Source organism: Heloderma suspectum, chromosome 1 (assembly GCF_057233095.1).
Source record: "Heloderma suspectum isolate Gila_16-S chromosome 1, 16-S_ref, whole genome shotgun sequence".
NCBI classification, from domain to species: domain Eukaryota; kingdom Metazoa; phylum Chordata; class Lepidosauria; order Squamata; family Helodermatidae; genus Heloderma; species Heloderma suspectum.
Genome location: NC_139458.1, coordinates 18,310,412 through 18,330,276, shown reverse-complemented (window position 1 = coordinate 18,330,276; position 19,865 = coordinate 18,310,412). Strand labels below are relative to the sequence as shown.

Genomic DNA, 19,865 nt, shown 5'->3' with positions numbered 1-19,865 from the left:
GAGAGAAGTAGCCCTCCGGCAGAGGGCAAGAGGAAGAGGCCCGCGATGAATTCAAGCAGGTGGCTGAATTTTACTTTGCCACAAGTGACCCCTTATTCTTTGGAAACGCTGGCCAACATAAATTGTTTTTGGCTGGGGACTTGCTGCTGCCTCAGACTTTCCTCCTCCTCCGGCTTGTGCCAGCCTCCTCTTATGGAGACACGGCAGAAGCCGTCACTTTCAAGCACATAAAGGCCCAAGAATATTAATGGTTCCCTTTGCTGTTGTTTTGTTGAAACCAGGTTGGCAAGTCTTAATTTTCTATGGCAAATCCCTCTGAAAGGACACGAGCGCCAGCTGTGTATGCAAAAGTGTGCAGCTGTGCTAAAGGAGGGGTGGAAGACCCAAACAGGGGGGAGGAAAGATCACAATAAGCAAATTGTTCGGCTCCCTCAATTAAAACCGGGTTAGCAAATATTTTTAATGTGTGATGAAAGAAGCTAGTCAGTCGCTTGAGGAGACCTTTGTCTGGCTGCAGGGTTGAGAGTGGTGGAGTTCCCAGTGTTTTGGGGCAGTGCCTAACTGCCCTGCCATCCCAAGATAATAAAACAGCCTCTACAGCTTCAACTGATGAAGGCAAAGCTCTCTGGGGTTGAGCTCTTAACCTATCTAGAATAACATGTGTCAGTCTGGGAAGATAGGAAGTTGCAGCCATAAAGAAATAATGGTTCCTCGAACATGTGCAAAGTGATTTTTCCTCACCACTGAAATATCACAACCGGCCCCATCTTGTTTTTCAGACTGGCCCCTCCCAAGCAAGCAACTTCAAGAGTGGCAACTATCCCTCTTGTTATGGCATCAGCTTAACAGGAAACCTAGAAATTGCTTACATCTCATCTATGTATTTATTTATATGTAGGGAAAACTACAATGGACCCCAAGAACAAGATCTCGTAACCACAAATCTGCAATTCTTTCCAAAAAAATGGAGCAACCTGTTGCAAGACATTTCAACTCTCCTGCACAAAGTTTCTTGGATTTACGGTTGTTACCAACAGAACAAACAAAAGACCCTGATATGCTTGACAAAAGGGAAAATTTCTGTAGCTAGACAGAACTCTTAGTCCCAATGGCCTTAATCTGGAGGACAATTCGTAAACATTACAGCAATCATATCTCTGTTTTTTCTCCTAAGGAACTTTCAACTCCAGGCATTCCAAACTGCCACTCCTGATATCCAATTAACAGCACAGCTACTGATGAGGGCGGAAACTTTTAGCTTAAATATATTTTTGAATACTCTGTTGTTAGTTTATCGTGTGTGTGTGTGTGGGGGAGTGTGTGTGTGTGTGTGGGGGGAGTGTGTGTGTGTGGGGGGGGGAGTGTGTGTGTGTGTGGGGGGGGAGTGTGTGTGTGTGGGGGGGAGTGTGTGTGTGTGTGGGGGGAGTGTGTGTGTGTGTGTGGGGAGTGTGTGTGTGTGTGGGGGGAGTGTGTGTGTGTGTGGGGGGGGAGTGTGTACGTGTACACACACACACACCTGAATGTACTGAAAAATGTCTCTAAGCGGTATTTGAAAACACTTAATATTTAAAAATATCCCATTGATTGATTGATTGATTGCATTTATATCCCGCCTTTTTTCCTCCTTAAGGAACCTTTTAGCTACTTTCTCTGGAGGTCCACCCCACCAAGTTATTTCTGGAATTCTATGAGGATGGGATCCCATGTTGTAAAGAAAACATGCTTTTCTGAACCCCAAATTTTCCTCATAAGACAAATGCAGTGGGCATGTGCATGGGACAATCAGCAGTTGAAGGTGCTTAGCCCTTTCCCCACCGCCACTTTCTCTCCCCTACAAACAGACCCCACCCAGAGCATCTATAACCATTTGTAGTGCCTACTCCTATGATATTATGGCATGCAAGGCATGGGAAGGAAAGGGCCTAGAATGTTGGGGGAGGAATGGTGGTTAGGAGGGGAAACAGAAGAAAATGAAGCTGTAAACTGTTACTAATTTGTGTCCTCCCCTGTTTGTTTTTCAATGCTATATGGTATTATTGTGTTTTATTGATTGTAATCTGCTTTGGGATTATTTTATAATTAAAAGCTGGCAATAAATACATGAGGATGAGGATGGAAAGACAAAATGGAGGCGCAACCTGAGGGTGGAAAAGAAAGGAAGAAGTTGATAAGCAAGATATCAGAAAATGTATTATTTTAAACATGCATACCCCCACGCTTCAGAGATACTTTCTCAGGGCAGCTTACAAGAATAAAAGCAATGAAAATACAAAAAATTAAGTGTCAAAGCAGCAGCATAAAAAACAGCCATCAGGAACTAAAGTTTTTACTTTCCCAGGCCTTTGAAGTGTGAAAATGAAAAGGTCTTCCGCTGGTGGCGAAATGACATCAGAGTGGGCACCAAACCAATCTTCATGGCAGGGGAGCAGGGAGTATTTCGCAAAGGTGTGGCACCACTACCAAAAAGGCCCTTGTACCACCACAACTTGTAGCAGCAAGGCGGAGCGGGCGGGGTGGGGGAGACTTTAGAAGATGATCTCAGGTTGCTTCCAGAGGGATTGCTCCTAGCACTAACAATCAAAAGACATGCAGCTATTCCACCTTTTCTTCCTTAAAGGATTTTCTGCGGTAAGAAAAAAGAAGGAAGCAGCGGTGGGGAAACATGGGAGGGTTACAAGTGGAAGACGCTGCCCTCTGAAACCCCCCCCCCCCAATTCCCTGGATGAGACAGGATGATAGTGCAATAAAAGCCTCGTCTAGAAGCACTCTCAGTGTAGGAGGAGGCTGATGTGGTACCACAGTCTCAAGTTGTGTAGGGCCATATAGGTGAGCCCCAGCTGTTAGAGCTGAACCTGAAAATGAACAGGGGAGCCTAATAGATGGAAAAGAACTTAGAGCCAGGACTGACTGCTATTCAACTACCAACAGTTAAATGACGTTGTTGCCCCATAACCAGATGTGATTTGGGTCATGTATGTGTATATAGGATAGGAGTGGGCAATTTTGGGAGGTCCAGGGGCCATTCCCAAAAAAATATTTTTAAAAATAGATTACAAAAAAATGGGATAGAGTATACAGAGCACAAAAAAGTCAAATTGAGCTTGTAGTGCTGCGGACATCATTTTTGTCGTTAATTTTTTTTTAAAAAAAATGGGTAATGGCTGGCAGGGGCCATATGTGGCCTGCATGTAGCCCACCCCGATATAGGGATTATTAATTGTTATGCAATGGCTGACTGATTGTGTTAACTATTTTTAATTTTTAGAATTGTTCATATTCATTGTTCAATATCGAACAAATAGGACCTGTACTAAAACGTCACAGTGTAAAGCGTTCCTGTTCGGTGTTCCTGTTCAGGGTTCCGTCCAGCCATGCCCTCTTCCAGGATACTCCATTCCATTCCCCCTCCCCTTCCAACCGTCAGCCAGCATTCCACAGCCACTGAGTATGCTCAGTTGTCAATGGGCTTCCCCCCCCCTTAAGATTTTATGTACTTCTGCAAACCTTGAGCGTCCCACCCCCACCCCATTAATACCTCCTTCCTGCATAAGATGCATTCCTACAGCTTTCATTACATAAGGATCCATGCTCAGAGAACTGAGTTCACTATTAACACATCTGTGTCCATTGCACATTTTCCCCCTGAGGTACGCCAAAACTGGAAATAGGCCTCCCTCCTGCCACCCATTCCTCCCCATTTGCATTCGTCACCCTCCTCCCCGCCCCCCCGGGTTGTATTTAGGAACCTGCATTTGCCAAGATAATATTTAGTTCTACCCTGAAAATGTCAACAGACATATACGTGGGAGAAATTCAGGAGGCTCACATACTTGAAGTTTCAAAAAGCTTTTGACAAAGGCCTTTATCCAAGATAGCTAAGAACTCATCCAGTAGTGACAGGTGCTCAAAAACAGGAAGCAAAGAGTAGAAACAAACAGTTCATGCAGTTGAGGGAAGTAAACACTGCCCCTGTCCAATGATACTGAGAACGTTTCTATTTCACAGTCATAAATTCAGAGCTGCCATCAAGGGTGGGCATGGCTGAGCACCTGCCAAGGGCCCACACTCCAGCAGGGGCCCACTGGCACGAGCTCCCTGGACTTGCTCCTCTTCACCATTGCAACCTGCTTGCTCACCTGCCTCTTGCTCTGGCTCAGACAAGGGAGGTGAGGGTGAGCAGGAGATGCCACGGCCTGCTTGCTCCCTGGCTCTTTGCCTATCAAGCAAGCAAGGGGTAGCAAGGATGAGAAAGAGGAGGAGTAGCTGGTGAAAGCGGCAGTGAGAAGGTAGGCTCAGGAAGGGAGCGATACATTGAGGGTGTCTTGCCCAAGGGCCCTCCAAAACGTGGAGCCTGCACTGCATAAATTATCAGATATCTAGGGTGAACAACGAAGTAGCCAAACCCAACCGTTTCTTAGTAGTGTCTATAGCGGAAGGCAAAAAGGGTTAATTTTTCACTTGGTGCCTAGGGTGGCCATTTAGGATTTGCCCCGAAAGAGGAAATGCATCACCAAAAAAGAAGACAAAAGAGGATTGCATTTTGCATAAAGCGCAAAAAGTATGGCCCATCATGCCATTTCTGGCAACTCGCCAGAATTTGCCACTGTGGTGGCACTGCCTGGGGTTTCCATGCTAGCAAGAGAATCCCTTCCCTTATCTTCCATCTGGCACTACCAAGGAAGTTGCCAGGCTTGTGTGTGTGTGTGCGCGTGTGGCCCCCTGATCCTTCCCATGCAGCCCCCTAGGGCCAAAAAGGTTTTGCACCTCTGCTGTGAAAACTACCATGCAATCAATAGTTACGTAGATAGGTCCCCAGCACCTGATTTTTAAGTAATGATTTGCCTTATTGTGAACTGTCTGAATAGGGGAGGTAAGCGCAGATTTAAATCTCCCGTGCTAAAATTAATGAAACCATGTAAGCTTAACTGGATTACGCCCGTAACTTGTTGTGGAAGGAAAAGGAAAAAAAACCCTAGTACAGCCTTTCCCAACCTGGGAACTTCCAGATGTGTGAGACTACAACTCCCATAATCTCATACCAGCATGGCCATGATGGTGGGATGGTGGGACTTGTAATCCAAGGCACTGGAGGGCAACAGGTTGGGCAAGGTTTGTTTATTCCATCATTCTGTTGAAGCAGATAGGAAAGGATATAGGAGAGAAACAGACAGATGGTCAAGAAAAAATGAAAAGGTGGAACAGTGAAAGCAAAAAGGAGGTTTAGGTGAAACAAAATATTAAAACCTGAAAGTTATCAAATGTGTATTTGATACACATTTGTGGCTATATGGAAAAGAGTTGCTGAAATCAGATAATACCACCACATAAATTAGAGGTGAGGAGCCTCAGTCGCAGCAGCCACATCCGGCCCTCCAGGGTTTCCCAGATGTCTATACCCCCTTTCCCTGGCCCTGCCCCCTTTGCCCCAACCACCTATTGTATGGTGGTCGCCTGGTTTTTCCGCAATTTTTTTCCTATTCCAATAGGTTGAAATGTCTCTAAGGCTTAGTAGCTGGCAGTAAGAGTTTTAAGCTAAAATATGCTAGTATTTTTTTGCCCTGCCCCTTCTGCCTTTAGCCCCACCTGCCACCGGAGCGCAACCCCCGAGAGGTTCTCCAAACCGGAATTTGGCCTTCAGGCTGAAAGAAGTTCCCTACCCTTGATATATTCTTATCACTAAGGATCAAGTATTTGATCCAAAGAGAGATGTTGCAGCTGCACAATGACCTTAGTAAACGTAGAGCAATGCTGCATTTTCAGTCTAATATACTTAAGTTGTCCTCTGTGGAAGTAGTTTTTCTGACAACGGATAGTCTAGAAATGTAGTGGGGAGCCTTCCACCCACTCCCACACCCTAAGGACCAGAGTTGCCGCCAGTGCCCCCCCCCGCAACCTTCCACATATACCCCATCCATCGTTCTCACACACAGATAAAAAGGGTCACATCTAACAAAAGGTACACCTCTTGAAAGTACTTTTAAAGCACTCAGCTCTCCTCGCCCACAGAAGGAAGCCCCCCCCCCCCCCGCTCAGCTGCTCCTGACCAATCAGCAGCAGGGAAGAGCCGTCTGTGGAGTCTTGCTGCTCAGCTGACTCTGCAATCACACACCCTCTTCCCCAGTTCAACTCCCCCACTCCCCCATCAGCTGAGGCATGCAAGGTGGGGTGCTGTTGGTTTAAGTGGGATCGGAGGAGGTGGGCTTCAAACATGTCCTTCCCTCCCCCCCCAACAATCCCAAAGAAACCCCCACCCTAGACAGCTGATCAGAGAGACTTTGCAGCCACACTCCCTTTTCCCTGTTGCTAAGACAGGGATGCTGCAGGCCACGTAAATGCAGGCAGTGGCTGCAAATTCCCCACTCCTGCCCGATAAATGTCTCAGATTTATTAAGTCCTGGAGAACTCGGAGGAATAAATTTCTCAGCTGCACCTATGCCCCAGGTTTTACTGGACCGCTGTTTTGGAGAGGAAGGTTTGAAATGTGCTTTTCACATGTCAAAGCTAGCTGCAAGACTTCCTGGGACAGGAGTAGGCAGCCTGGTGCTCTCCAGCTGTTTTGACCTACAACTCTCAGAATCCCTGACTGGGGCTGATGGGAGTGGCAGGCCAACACATCTGAAAACGTGCAGAGGCTGACACAATTCAGGGGCCTGATCGGCGGTGGGGTCTGTGTGTTAAGAGGAGCAAAGGAGCTTTGGACCAGTGGCACAGTGGTAGATTTCAAAGCGCAGTCCCTCATCATAAGAACGTAAGAACGTCGGAGGAGCCCTGCTGGATCAGACCAAGGGTCCATCTAGACCTGCACTCTGTTCACACAGTGGCCAACCAGCTGTCGACCAGGAACCCACAAACAAGGCATGAACGCAACAGCACCCTCCCACCCACGTTCCCCTGCAACTGGTGTACATAGGCTCACTGCCTTTGGTATTGGAGGTAGCGCACAGCCATCGAGACTAGTAGCCTCCAGGAATTTGTCCAACCCCCTTTTAAAGCCATCCAAATGGGTGGCCATCACTACATCTTGTGGGAGCGAATTCCATAGTTTGACTATGCGCTGTGTGAAGAAGTCTTTCCTTTTAGATGTCCTGAATCTCCCACCAATCAGCTTCATGGGATGACCCCACTGGATTCTAGTATTTTGAGACAGGGAGAAAGATGTCTCCCTATCCACATTCTCCACACCATGCATAATTTTGTGCCCCTTTATCATGTCTCCCCTCACCCTCCTTTTTTTCAAGCTAAACAATCCCAGCTGTTGGAACCTTCCCTCATAGGGGAGATGCTCCAGCCCCTTGATAATTTTAGTTGCCCTTTTCTGCACTTTCCCCAGCTCTACAATATCTTTTTTGAGGCATGGCGACCAGAACTGTACACAGTATTCCAAGTGTGGTCGCACCATAGCTTTGTACAGGGGCTGTATGTTATTGGCAGTTTTATTCTCAATTCCTTGTCTTGTCATTCCCCGTAGCCATGCCCCCAAAGAGGGTCCAAAATTGCAGGTAGCTGTGTTGATCCATATCCGCAAACAGGTTCTAGGAGTTTGTGTCTGCTAGGAGCAAGTCCTCTGAAAAGCAAATGGGTTTTAACTACCCATTCAAGCCAGCCCAAAATACTTTATGCAACAATAGGGAATTATATATTGTTGCTGGAAAAATCCATCCCCATCAGCTACTGTGAGAACTGCAGCCAAGATGAGAGGGAACAGGGAATTCTGAGGGGTGGCGGTGGCAGATGACATCAACGTCCCTGCTAATCAAAAGGTGCTGGTGCTGCATCCCTACAAGTTCTGGCTCCAGTACACCACTGCTTTGGATCCAGGCCATCAAAGACTGCCCCTGCCCCCATTTTTCTCCAACTGCCCATACAAACACTATCGGTGGCGCTCCCTACAGTTGCAGACCTTTCCATGGGCGCACTAGTGGTTTCTAGCGTGGATGGGCTGCCCTGTTGGCACAGCGGTCCTCCCGGCTCACCCGAACACCCCTCCAACGTAGGGGAGTTCTCGGGGTCACACAGGCTAGCCCTATCCACTGCTCCAACGGCATGACACCTCCCCTGACAAATGGCAGCATCCTTCCTCGACTATAGATGCTCTCCACGCGTACGTCAGAATGTGCAGAGAACACTCACAAACCTCCAGCAGATGTTCATCGGGGAGGACACAGTTTTGGGGGGCAGGATTAGCTCACATGGCTCTGAGACCCCCTCAAAGGTTAGCAGCGAGTGCTGGGTTTGCAAACTGCAACAGAATGCAGGCCACGTCACACACATCTTTAGGCATACACCTAACACATGTCAATTATGAACGAGACAGACATGGGTTTGCAAGCACCTGCATCATACAGGTAGCCAGCCAATCAGGGAGCTGTGGTTGGCTGTAACCTCCTCCAGAGTGTATGCTCAGCAACAAAACCAGCATGGTGTAGCAGTTTGCATGTTGGACTGGGAGTAAGAGATCCATGTTCTAGTCCCAACTCGGCCATGAAACTCACTGGGTGACATTGGGCCAGTCACTGACTCTCAGCTTGACCCACCTCACAGGTTTATCGTGAGGATAAAATGGAGAAGACAGCAACCATGTAAGCCACCTTGGGTACCCTGCAAGAGGAAAAAGGCGGGATATAATAAATAAAACCAGCCTTGCTTCCAGATAATGTGTGAAATGGCCCATCTTTATACGCTGGCTAGGGGCAGTTAAGTATGTTCAATGGGGAAGTGTCAAAGTCGCCATGGCTCCCAACAGTTTTTCCTCTGTTTTAAAGTGTTTCTGGGCCAAAACATTAACCTTTATAGTCCTAAATGGCTTGAGACTGGGTTACTTTAAGAACTATCTTCACTTGTATGGTACTACACATAAACTGACATCTTCAGAGAGTCTGTTTATGTGCCCACTGGCAAAACTATTTAGGCTGGCAAGCATGAGAAATTGGGTCTTCTTGGTGGCAGCCCCACAGTTATGGAACTCCCTTCCGGTTGACTTACACTTACCCTTCTGCACAGACCTTTATGCAGTTCTTGAGAACTCTTCACTGCAGCAATTCCTTAAGAACGTGAATCGCTTGTGTGTTCACAGGAGTTTCTCTTAGTACACCTCTCTGATGTAACCAATGTATCTTCTGCCATTCCTTTTTGTACGTCACTTTGTGAGGGCTTAGGCCTTACAAGTTGCTTATAACTACTTTGAACAAATAAAACAAAAAGAAAAAGGATTTATAACTCTAACTTGTTTTATTTAATAGACAGCAGTTCTAATCACGATTGTCACAGTTTTTTCTCTTTTTTAAAAAACAGCACATACCAACACACAACTGCAAAAAAAAAAAAAAAAAGGAAGCGAATGAAAAAGTCTCCACACAGAAACTAAACACTACGGGAAGTTTGTCCACGTCTTTCTTTTTAGGCGATTGTCAAACCAAGCCTAAACACAGCATACAACTAACACTGAGGGAGATGGGGGAATAGTTCACTATAAAACAGTGAAAGAACATTTTTTAATAAAATATAGTTCAATCCAATAGCTTTTCTACATACTGTATACTATAAAAACTCTCCCACAAAAATTAGTGTCTTTAAATATACATATTTTAATCTGAACTGTGCCAAGATTAAAAGCAATTAAAAATAACTGATTTCGCTCTTTTTGTTTTTCCTTTCAAAACATTAACTTCACAGTATCGGTTTGGAGTAGAAGACAAATCCAGTGTTTTGTTTAAGTAAAGCAGTATTAAGGTAAAATCCCGACTCCAGTAAAACCAAAATCAAAATGGAGCCAAAAGTTTTCCAATTATGCTCTCTGCAAGACACAGCATCTGCTGCATAATAATGAGCAAACCTAGTGTGCAATGTTTTAGTACTTTTCTGTAAAGAACCTTTAAAAAAAATGCTCAGAACTATTGCAACCTTTTAAAAAAACCAAAGGACAAATAACAAAAGTTCTGAAAATAAAAGTGCAAACTTTTTTTTTAAAAAAATCAACCCACAAAGGTTGAGAAAGAACGATACAAAAGACGATGCTTCAACAACGCACTTAAGCTGAACACATCTGCCACCTTTTTCATTGCAGGCCAGACCATCACTAAAGTTTAAATGTCTACACAAAACTCAAGATGCAAACTTGTTTGAACTTTCTATTACACCAAGCCACTCCAATGGTGCGATATGGCACTTAACGTTTTTTATTTTCATTTAAAAAAAAAAATCCTTCTACAAGTAAAAGTAAAAGGAAGAACAAACCAGAGGCCCAATCTGGAGACCCAGGCATGTAAGCTCTTGCACACGCTGCCCCATTCTTTACAATAAGAGGAGCACATCTGCTCAAGCACCACTTCCTCCAATGCAATTAGTAGGGTAGCTCTTGCAACACCCAAATTCCCAGGTGCATATGGGAGTTCCTCCATCCATTATACTCACTGGGATCAGCACACAAAAAAAGTGTGCCACATTCTATGCACTGTTTCACACCTTCACTCACTCCATTTTTAAACATGTAAAGAAATAAAAGTAAAAATTACAGAGATTTCAAGCTTGTTATTCTGAAAAGCTCTGAAGTATGCATTCCATTAACCAAAAAAATCTAATAAATACTATATCAAGTATCATCAGGAGGAAACAAATATATAACTTAAAATTTAAACAGAAAAGAAATAACTTAATTTTTGAAGGTTTTGTTCAGTGCTATTTCCAATCCAAAGGAAAAAAAAAAAAACACACGAAGTAAGACCACAGTACCAGTTACATATCTAAGGCATATAGTGCTCTGACATGCCTTGCATGTGTTACCAAGATTTGTACAGTAACAAATGAATTCAATTTAGACGTACTATAAATAGAAGTAAAACTTCACATTTTATGTGCACTCATCATTTAAGAGGAAAAGAGGAGCTAAAAACAAAGCAGTTCTTATTTGAACAAAAAGGAGTTGGTTTCCCCACCATTCCACCTCCTTTCTACAAAAAATAGCATTGCTACATTGCTGTTAATATTGCTCCTTCATAGCAGTACTTCCTACATGCACTGATTAGGAACCAAAGAGGGAAAACATGTGCGGGTGGGTGGGTGGGTGGGTGGGGGAATCACATACACAGCTCTGCGTTAATTCCTATAGTTGAAGAGGCAAGTCTCTTAAGCTAAGAGGCTTGCCTCTTCAATAGCGGGAACCATTGTGGCAAAAAACGAACAGGACTTTGGCTGGGCACATTATTCTCCTATGGCAACATATCCCTCCCCCCTTTTGTGGGGATCCCAGTAATTGAAGAAAACTGCTGGACAATGTTTTCTTCTGTAGCATAAGATAACCTGCCCTTTAGGACAAACTATTTCAGTGCTTCCAAAATTTTAAAATCTAAAAATTGCAAAAAAAGATTGCTTCACTTTAAGATAACCTGAATCTGTCAGTAAATTTGATTTAGCGCTCCTTCAGTCCCACTCACTGGACATCAATCCAAAATAAATATATTCAACCAGTGATGTTTGTTTTTAAATGGATATCAGAAGGCATAACCTGATATTTAATGATGTATGCAGACTAAGACACACTCTGGAATTATCAGGCAGAAATATGTGAATACTCCAAATTTGTTCTAACTGTACAGCATTTCAATCTCTCTTGACAAAACTGTACTACACACACAACCCAAACACTGTGACAATACTTCACTTGTCTGTAGTGAAGCATGTGAATGGCCAAGTTTATCTACTTTTATAAGGCAGCATGCCTTTTACAGATCAGAACTTGGCTAAATTTGACATGTAAAAAATGAACAATTAACACCAACAAGAACAAAAGCAGTTTTATGCTGGAGAAAACTGCTGGGGGACTTAAAATTTTACAGTGCAATCTTATCAATGCCTACTCAGAAAGAAGCCCCACTGAGTCCAATGGAGCTTACTACTGGGTAAAATGTGTATAGGATTGCAGCCTTAGTGTAGCAAAAACACTTCATTTAACGTGATTTCTAGTGTTGGGGAATGGTACTGTGCAACATGCAAGACTACACTATCCGGCATACAACAGACCATCCTAGTCATTTGAAATGTGAAGGCTTCTCTTTGAAAGTATTATTTAACTGCCTGCATATTACAAAAACCTTATACTTTTTTTCCTGGAGGAAATTATATTGTTATGCAGCTCTCAGCTGTCACCTCCACTTGCTCATCTTGATCCCCTTAAAGCTTCCTTGAGGCCCCATTCTTCCTTGAAACCCCAGGCTGGCCTCTGCCAGCTGTTCCAGCCAGATGTGCTCTCTTCTCAGGGTCAGGCATGGCCCAACTATTCAGTGAGTTTCCAACACGTGGTGAAAAGAAGACAGAGACAGGAAAAGCCATGTTCTGCTGCCTATTAGTGCCCTATTTCCATACTCCCAACTTGCAGGTACTTTTAGAGATCCAACCCAAATGGGTGTTAATGAACAGAAAGTGTGTGTGTGTGTGTGTGTGTGTATGCACAGGCAGACAACTGCGCATGTGTGCATAAGAAAGAACATGCATGCTTAGTGTAAGCATACCTATGCATATCTGTATGAACAGGAGCACACCAACATACATCAATGCTTAAGTGCGTGCAGGGGGATGTTCATTGATCTGGCTCACTGCTGGAATTTCACCGCTGGAATTTCACTTGTGAACCTAGACTTGGGTTGCTCAGCTGGCCAGGAAAAAGAACAGCCTCTTCCTGAGCCTTTAGCATACTCTTCTCCAACCTGGTGCCCTCCAAATGTTTTAGACTTCAGCTCCCATCAGCCCCAGACTTCAGCTCCCATCAGCCCCAGCCAGCATGGCCAATGGTCAGGCATCCTGGGAGTTGAGGTCCAAAGCATCTGGAGGGCACAAGGTCAGGGAGAGAAGGCTGCTTTCTCAGAAGTCTGAAATTAAGGCATCAGCCAGGGCATAAGCTAACCATTACTACCGGCTAATCGATCAAGATGCTGTTAAAGAGAACCAGAGCAATAGCTCAACGCTGGCAACCATAACCTAAACCCCAGGAAAGGAGTTCACCAGCAAGTCACCTCACTATCTGCAGCAGTGGTGAACAACCCACAGTGGCAAAAAAAAGATAGGTGGCGAACCGCTAGAGATTCAAGCGTGCCACATATTGCTTGAAATAAGCTAAATTCGGCAGTTTTGAGTCTCTGTAGTCAGAAAGCTCTGGGTTGTTGTTTTTTGTCACTCTGCTGCCAAATTTCAGCAGGGCTGTGGCAGCGGTGGCAGGGACCACACTCAAGGTTATGCGGGGCTGCATGCTCCCCACCCGGGACCTACAGCAATGGAAAGCAGGAGGGGGCTAGAGTGGCACTCCACACGCAACACAATATAGCAAAAGAGTGGAAATGGTCTGCACTCAGTCCCACCTGTTGCCAAGGACAAGGCTTCAAGATACCACTATTGCTGAATGAACAGCGCTCAGCAACATCTTGGCTGTGAAGCTTCCCCTACCTTTTCCTCCCTTCGCTACGCACACCATGCTTGTCATTCATGATGAAGGGAAGTGGGGAAGAGGGAATCTTTTGTGGATTGGTGCTGTGGAACATCCCCAATGGACAACCAGGGCCTGATCTCACTCCCAGTGGGAATTTACTTGCAAACAAATTGCTTTTGTTGGAAGCCGAATTAGGAAATTCACTAAGGATAGCGGGTTTGTTTGTTTTACCCATGTGGCATGTCTGCACTTCACCAAGCACTGTCTTCCACTGGACGCTGAACTTTTGGAGAAAAGCAAGGCCTACAGAGGTAGGCTTCTCACACCATCTGCACGCCCCTTTTCTGCAGTGAACAGATCACAACAGCAAGACCTGGATGCGTGGGCTTTTGCGCATGGAGGCCTAATTTCACACTGAAAGTTTTATATGGTGGGGGTGACAGGGGCATCCCACTCCACATAAAACCTGCACTCCGGGGCCACGTGTAAACCAGACACTCCATAGGTGGAGAAAAATATTTCAGTGTGATTCACAAGAACGGCAAGTTCATCTGGGAAACAAAACAAGAATTTGTAAAGGCAAAAGAATAGCAGCAAGGTGAGGTTGATCCAGCAGAAAAATTTCAAAAGACAACAAACTTTTACAACCTGCTGATAAAAGGAATTTTCAAACTATCCTATACTGATCTCAAGGCCTGAGTTATAATAAGAATTCTAGATCACCCCATGAGGCACACAAAATTTAAGATTTCTCTTCTGACATATGTTATAAATAATGTGAGGTTTGTTCTGGAGATCACACACACACACACTGGGGTTTTGAAAGTCTACATATCAGGAGCATATTAAAATAAAGAAGCTGAATTAGGGCGCAATTCTATGCATGCTGGCTGGGGAATACTAGAAGTTGTAGGACATTTTTCTGCCTAAACATGCTTGGAATTGCACCCTTAAAGAAGTTACAGCCAGAGCGGGAGGGAAACTGAGGCCATTAACATCCAAAAATGCTATTTGAGGCACTTGTAATGCAGACATGAGTGATAATTTGGTGGGAAGGGGAGGCTGCAGTATGTCTGTCCCACTCAAGGTGCGCTTTTGGTTAAGGTTCCTACCTTCTCTCTCAATGGGACTCCTTTACTACACTTCCAGCTTTGTGAGAGAGCACCCTCCAACCCAGATGCACACAAAGTAACCTTAGCATCAGAACACTCCATTCCATACACCAATTAAGTCAATCAACAGGATTAAATCAGCTTCTATCCAAGGATTTTGGATTAAGTAATTTGCAGATCAAGATTCGTCTTACCTGTCACACAGAAACACACACACAACACTAAGGGTAAGTAGTTGCAGGCCTACAACAGGCCAGGGGACAGGAGTGGTGGGGTCAAGGTTGCTCACCCCCATGAAATGTAGACCTACATTTCCCCACCCACCCCCTTTTACAATATCATTTGCCCGAAGTTAATCAGCAGAAAGTCAAACGTTGACGGCATGTCTTTTGCAACACAACCTCCTTCAAACCACCATCGACTTTACAAGGCCGCAATGAAACTTGCGGATGTGTCTGTATAAGTCACCAGACTGCGTGAACCGCCTCTCGCACCACTTGCAGCCGTGTGGCTTCTCCCTTGTATGCACCACTGCATGGCGGCTAAGGTTGTGAGAGTACTGGAAGCTCTTGCCACACTGGCCACAGGTGTAGGGCTTCTCGCCCGAGTGAGTCCTCTCGTGCCTTTTCAAGGTGTACATGCAGGAGAAAGTCTTGCCGCAGAGGGTGCAAGTGGGCACCGAGCCGTCGGGGGACAGCCTGGTCCTCGAGCCGTCTTTATCGCGGAAGTGAGAGCTGAGATGCAGCTGCAGGACATGCGGAGTAGGGAAGACTTTGCTGCAGAGCGGGCAGATACAGATGTGGCCCGGGGGTACCAAGAGACCCGAGGACGAGATGTCGGAGGAATCCAGGTCGTCTTCGCTCGCCTCCCTCTCTGGATCAAGGTCTTCGTCAGGCACGCGGGGGTCACCATTCGCCGCAAACACGCTCCCTAGCCCCGCCATCAGGGTCTTGGCAGAACTCCCGAAGTGCTGGCTTTCCGGGCTCCTCGCATCCTGGTCCTCCCCATCCGACAGAGGCTCCGGTTCCTCTTTGACGAGGGGCTTGCCGCCCTGCTGCAGGCTGTCGGAAGCCAGCTGTCCAAAGACATAGGAGGGGTGGAAGGAATCTCTCCCGGTCACAGGCTTGAAAGACAGATCTAACGCACACTCTACATCACTCGGAGCCAAGGGGCGTTTAAGAGACCTTTGGGACAAAGGTCCCACCGAACTACTCACATTTGCTCTTGTTTTCTCAGCTGCCGCGGTGTCCGATTCTGCCCCAGCTAACCCCGAGTCAATACTTGCAAGATCAGAGGACCAGCCAGGGTAACAACCGCTGCCTTTCTCTTTCCCGGCCAATCTCTCATATTCCGTTGCAATTGATTGCTGTTTATTCCCCGGGCTGAGCTGGAGCCCCAAGGGCGCTCCACTATCCAGGACCGGTGCATCCTTTTCCAAAAGGGCCCCGCTGCCATTCATCTTCTCGTCCACGGACAATTCCTTATCTTTCAGCTTGCCCTTGCAGACTTTCACAATGTCGTACATGTGAAGGTAGCTGGCTGCAGCCAGCACATCTTCGACCGGAAGGCTCTTGAACTCCAGCTTGCCTTCGTACATGAATTCAAGCAGCAAGCCAAAGGCTGGGGCCGTGACAATGTCACTGTTCAGATGCACAATGTCCCTTTTGTCTAGCTGGTCTCTGTAGAAAAGATGGAAGTACATGCTGCAAGAGGCGAGAACAGCTCTGTGGGCTCGGAACTGAGCGTCTCCAACTAAAACAGTACAGTCACACAGGAAGCCCTGGTGACGCTGCTGGCTCAGACACTGCAGCAACTGCCGGCTATGGTCTGGGAACTCCATTCTTCCTTCATAACCTGTTCAAAACAGGAAAAACTTGAATGCTATTATAAACCACAGGGCCTCTAAGCAGCTGTTAACAAGCAAACAGATTGGCTTTGGGGGTAACTGGAGCCTTGGAGATAACAGTCCAACTGTTCATTGCCTGTAATTTTTGTTCATTTTTTTTTTTTGAAAAACAACAACATGCAGCCTCCCCACGCCAGAACACCTGCTTCAAAAACAGGAAAAACTTGATTCTAAGTAAATCAGAGCTTCTAAGGAAGTAACTCCAAACCTTTTGTCTTAACATTGCTCAAAGCTCTACAGAAAAAGACATCAGAGTTTCATGCATTCCTGGAAAACTTAACTCGAGGGCACCGTGGTGGCTACTGTAGAAGAACAAAATGTATTTTGCATGCCCCCTCCCTCTACACACACACACACACACACACACAGAGAGAAACGCTTAACTTCATACATTAATAATAATAAATGTACTGTTTTCGTCTTTTTAAGAATACCTGGTCTTTTGAAAAAGAAAGTGTGTGTGTGTGTGTGTGTGTAAAGAGACTGCCCTGGCAGTTATTAAAAGGAAAACACATCCCAAAAAAAGTCTACACGTTCAACTACCTGCAGTCAAAGCTCCTCTTAAATTGGGGGTAATTTCTCAGACACCTTACCTTGAACAGCTGCAGAGCAGGGATTGAAGGGCTCATGGGGGAAGAAAATGTACCCTCCTCCCAAAAAAAGTTCTGGAAGAGGTCAAGCGCCCCCCCTTCCCCTCTTTGTTTTGCAGTGGGGGTGGGGTGGGGGATCAACCCAGGGACCGGGAAGCAAAGGGGCTTCTGCTAGCCAGTAACGGAAGAATGCTTGTATGTGTGTGGAAAAGGGAGAGCGAGAGGAAAGAGTGGATGGGAGGGAGGGAGGGAGGGGAGAGCTCCGTTTGCTAATTACACCGCAAGCTGGAGACTCAGCTGCTCTGACTTCACTGCGATGAAAATGCTACCTCCAGCTGTGCCCCTTTTAATGCCATATGTTACTTCAAATCTCGCTACCAGCCAACCACAGCTCGCTGCCTTTTAAAGTTCCAGCAACCCCCCCCCCATTTATAGCCATCTATTAAATCCCAAACTTAAAGGGAGTCCTTCTTCTAAACCCTGCCCCTGCCGCCGCCGCCTCCCCCCCCCCCCCGGGAAAGTTGCTTAAATAACTATCTTATTACTTGTTGCTCTTAATGGAGGACAACGCAGCTTGACCTTTGGATGGATGGAGGGAGGGAGGGAGGGAGAGAAAAAGAAAGTTTGGAACTCGCAGTTTTGCAAACTCCCCCCGCCCCCGTTTTGGTAAATCCCCCCCAATCGCATCCCAGATTTGGAATTCCTTCGGATGCTCCCCTCCCTTGCGCACTCCCCATGTACACTGCGGACCCCCCCTCCCCCCCGTTCTTCACAACTTTGGAAGACAATCCGCTTGCCCCCCCTCCCCCCCCTTTGTGATCAGAGTCTAGTGGCGCTCGGGGGGGAGCCACACGCATCCAAACGGCCGTCCAAAAATAGCGTGGGACCCAAACTCCCAGGAAAGGGGGGGCAAGCTCAAACCCCCGCCCACACACCCACACACTTTGAAAGCGAGGGAACGTGCAGGCTTCGCAAGCGGGGTCTGCTACTCACCAGCCCGCCCGGGTGTTGCTCAGGGGTGCCGCTGGGGCGCTGCATGTGCTCGAGTCTCCGCTCTCCCTCCGCCAGATGTAGCTCTCGCCTCTCCCCACGCCACCCCCTTCCCGGGCTTCTCCGTGGGCTGCTTCTTGTTGCTGGCAACCCAGCAGCAGCGCTCCCGTGTGTTGTGAAGCAGGTTGTTAGCCAGGGCGCTCTCGCGATACTTTCCCCTCGGGGTGTGTGTGTGTGTGTGTGTGTGTCCATGCGTGTGCGCGCGGTTTCTTTTTCGCCTTCTCAGGGCGCGCACAATAGCGCAGCTCCCGGCCGAGCTCGCGGCTCTGGCGGCTGCTACCGACGTCTCTGCGGCCGCTGTACGCGTCTCTCGTCTGGCTGCTGCTGGCAAATCCCCCCTCCCCGGTGGGGTTATCCCCCCCCCTTCTTCAACAACCCACCCCAGTCGCCAGCCTGCCAGGGCTTCTGTTCTGGGCAGCGGCGGGAGCAGCTGCCGCTGTTGCGTCCTCAGCTGCTTCTTTGCATTTGTAAATCCTTTCCCCTCCTCCCCCCCCCCCGTCCCGATCCCAACTCTCCGGCTGCTGCAGCGACTGGAGGAGGAAGGCGGCTGTGTGGCCTTGTGGGTACTACGTCCGCACAGCGAGCGAGCGTTCGTTCTTTCTTTGCAAACTCCGCCAAAGCTTTGCAGGAGCCCCGCGTTAAGGCGCGCGCGCGGCAATGCGTTCGTCGAGAATGGTTTTGCAAACGGATCATTAAAAAATCGACCGTGCCCACCCCCCCCCCCAAAAAAAGAGGTGTTGTATCATGCCAAAACAAATGGGTTTTTGCAACGTTCGGAACTATTGCCACAAGGCTTCGCAAAGGGAAGCCCGCATTAAAGCGTGCGCGCGCAGCAATGCATTCGTCGAGAAGTATTTTGCGAAGGAGTAAAACAAAATCGGCCATCCCAAAAAAGAAAAGCTTTGTATCATGCAAAAAAAAAAAAAAAAGCAAACACCGCCCCAGCGGAGTTTTGCAACGTGCAAAAATAATAAAAGTATTATTATTAATTTCCACTGGCGCCCAAGCCAAATGAAAAAGAAGGGGAACAGCTACCCTCCTCTTCCTCTCTCCAGAGACTTCGGAAAGAAACGGGTGCTTGTTTGTAAACACAAAGGGAAGGAGGAGACGAAACGCCGAGACGAGTTCTTGTTTTTTCGCCCTCTTCCTCCCCCGTAAGCGAGGAACTGCAAGGAAACGTGCCGCGAAATGATATAGGTGGGCGAAGGGAAGTTGATTCCAAAGAGTCTGTGCTGTGTGGCTGAGGGGCGGTTGGTTGCTTGGCTTGTTTATTTGCATTTCAATTGGCTTTTCGTATCGAGGATCTGGCTGCGGATTCAGATTAAGGTTTTGCGCGCCGGGGAACGCTGGAAAAAACCTGCCAAGTGTGAGGTGCACTTAGTCGTGAGGCAGTATTTCGGGGAGCTCAAGGCTGTGACCCTGTGTGCGTGTATTCGCGAGGAGAAGGCCCATTCAAGTCAAGTGCGGCTTACTTCCGCGCAAACCTGCGTACCGATCCTAACCAGCTTTGCATTTCTTAGCAAGGCGGCACACCTTCCTTACCTGGAAGTAATCCTCGGTGAAATCGGTGAGGTTCAGACGTACTTCAAAGGAGGCAGGTTTAAGGATGGTAGAATAAACATAAAGCATCCCGTAATTGGGAGTAGGCCTGACAGACCACAGTGGCAGTGAGTTCTGAGTAAACGTGCCTAGGGTTGTGCTGCAAAGTTGCAATCCTACGTACACTTACCCTAAGAGTAAGCCCCATCCAAAACAGGAGACTGACTTCCAAGTAAATACATACCAGGTTGCAC

The 19,865-nt window shown here is 46.9% G+C and overlaps 1 protein-coding gene across 2 annotated transcripts; it reads right to left on the bottom strand.

The window, feature by feature from the left end:
• Positions 1–7,064: 7,064 nt before the first annotated feature.
• ZBTB42 (zinc finger and BTB domain containing 42) lies at positions 7,065–18,552 on the bottom strand. Of its 2 annotated transcripts, none has more exons than XM_084837455.1 (2): positions 18,016–18,552; positions 7,065–16,380 (listed from the first exon to the last, which is right to left on the bottom strand). In XM_084837455.1, the coding sequence occupies exon 2, from the start codon at positions 16,364–16,366 to the stop codon at positions 14,933–14,935; it is 1,434 nt and encodes a 477-aa protein (XP_084693581.1). In that variant the 5' UTR covers positions 16,367–16,380; positions 18,016–18,552; the 3' UTR covers positions 7,065–14,932. The 2 variants fall into 2 exon arrangements, with proteins under 2 accessions (XP_084693581.1, XP_084693590.1); XM_084837464.1 differs by having other exon boundaries at positions 7,065–16,399; positions 18,016–18,549.
• Between the last annotated feature and the right edge of the window lie 1,313 nt (positions 18,553–19,865).

Bases quoted from the DNA above. Each gene is read 5' to 3' on its own strand.
- ZBTB42 (XM_084837455.1), bottom strand. From the start codon at position 16,366: ATGGAGTTCCCAGACCATAGCCGGCAGTTGCTGCAGTGTCTGAGCCAG.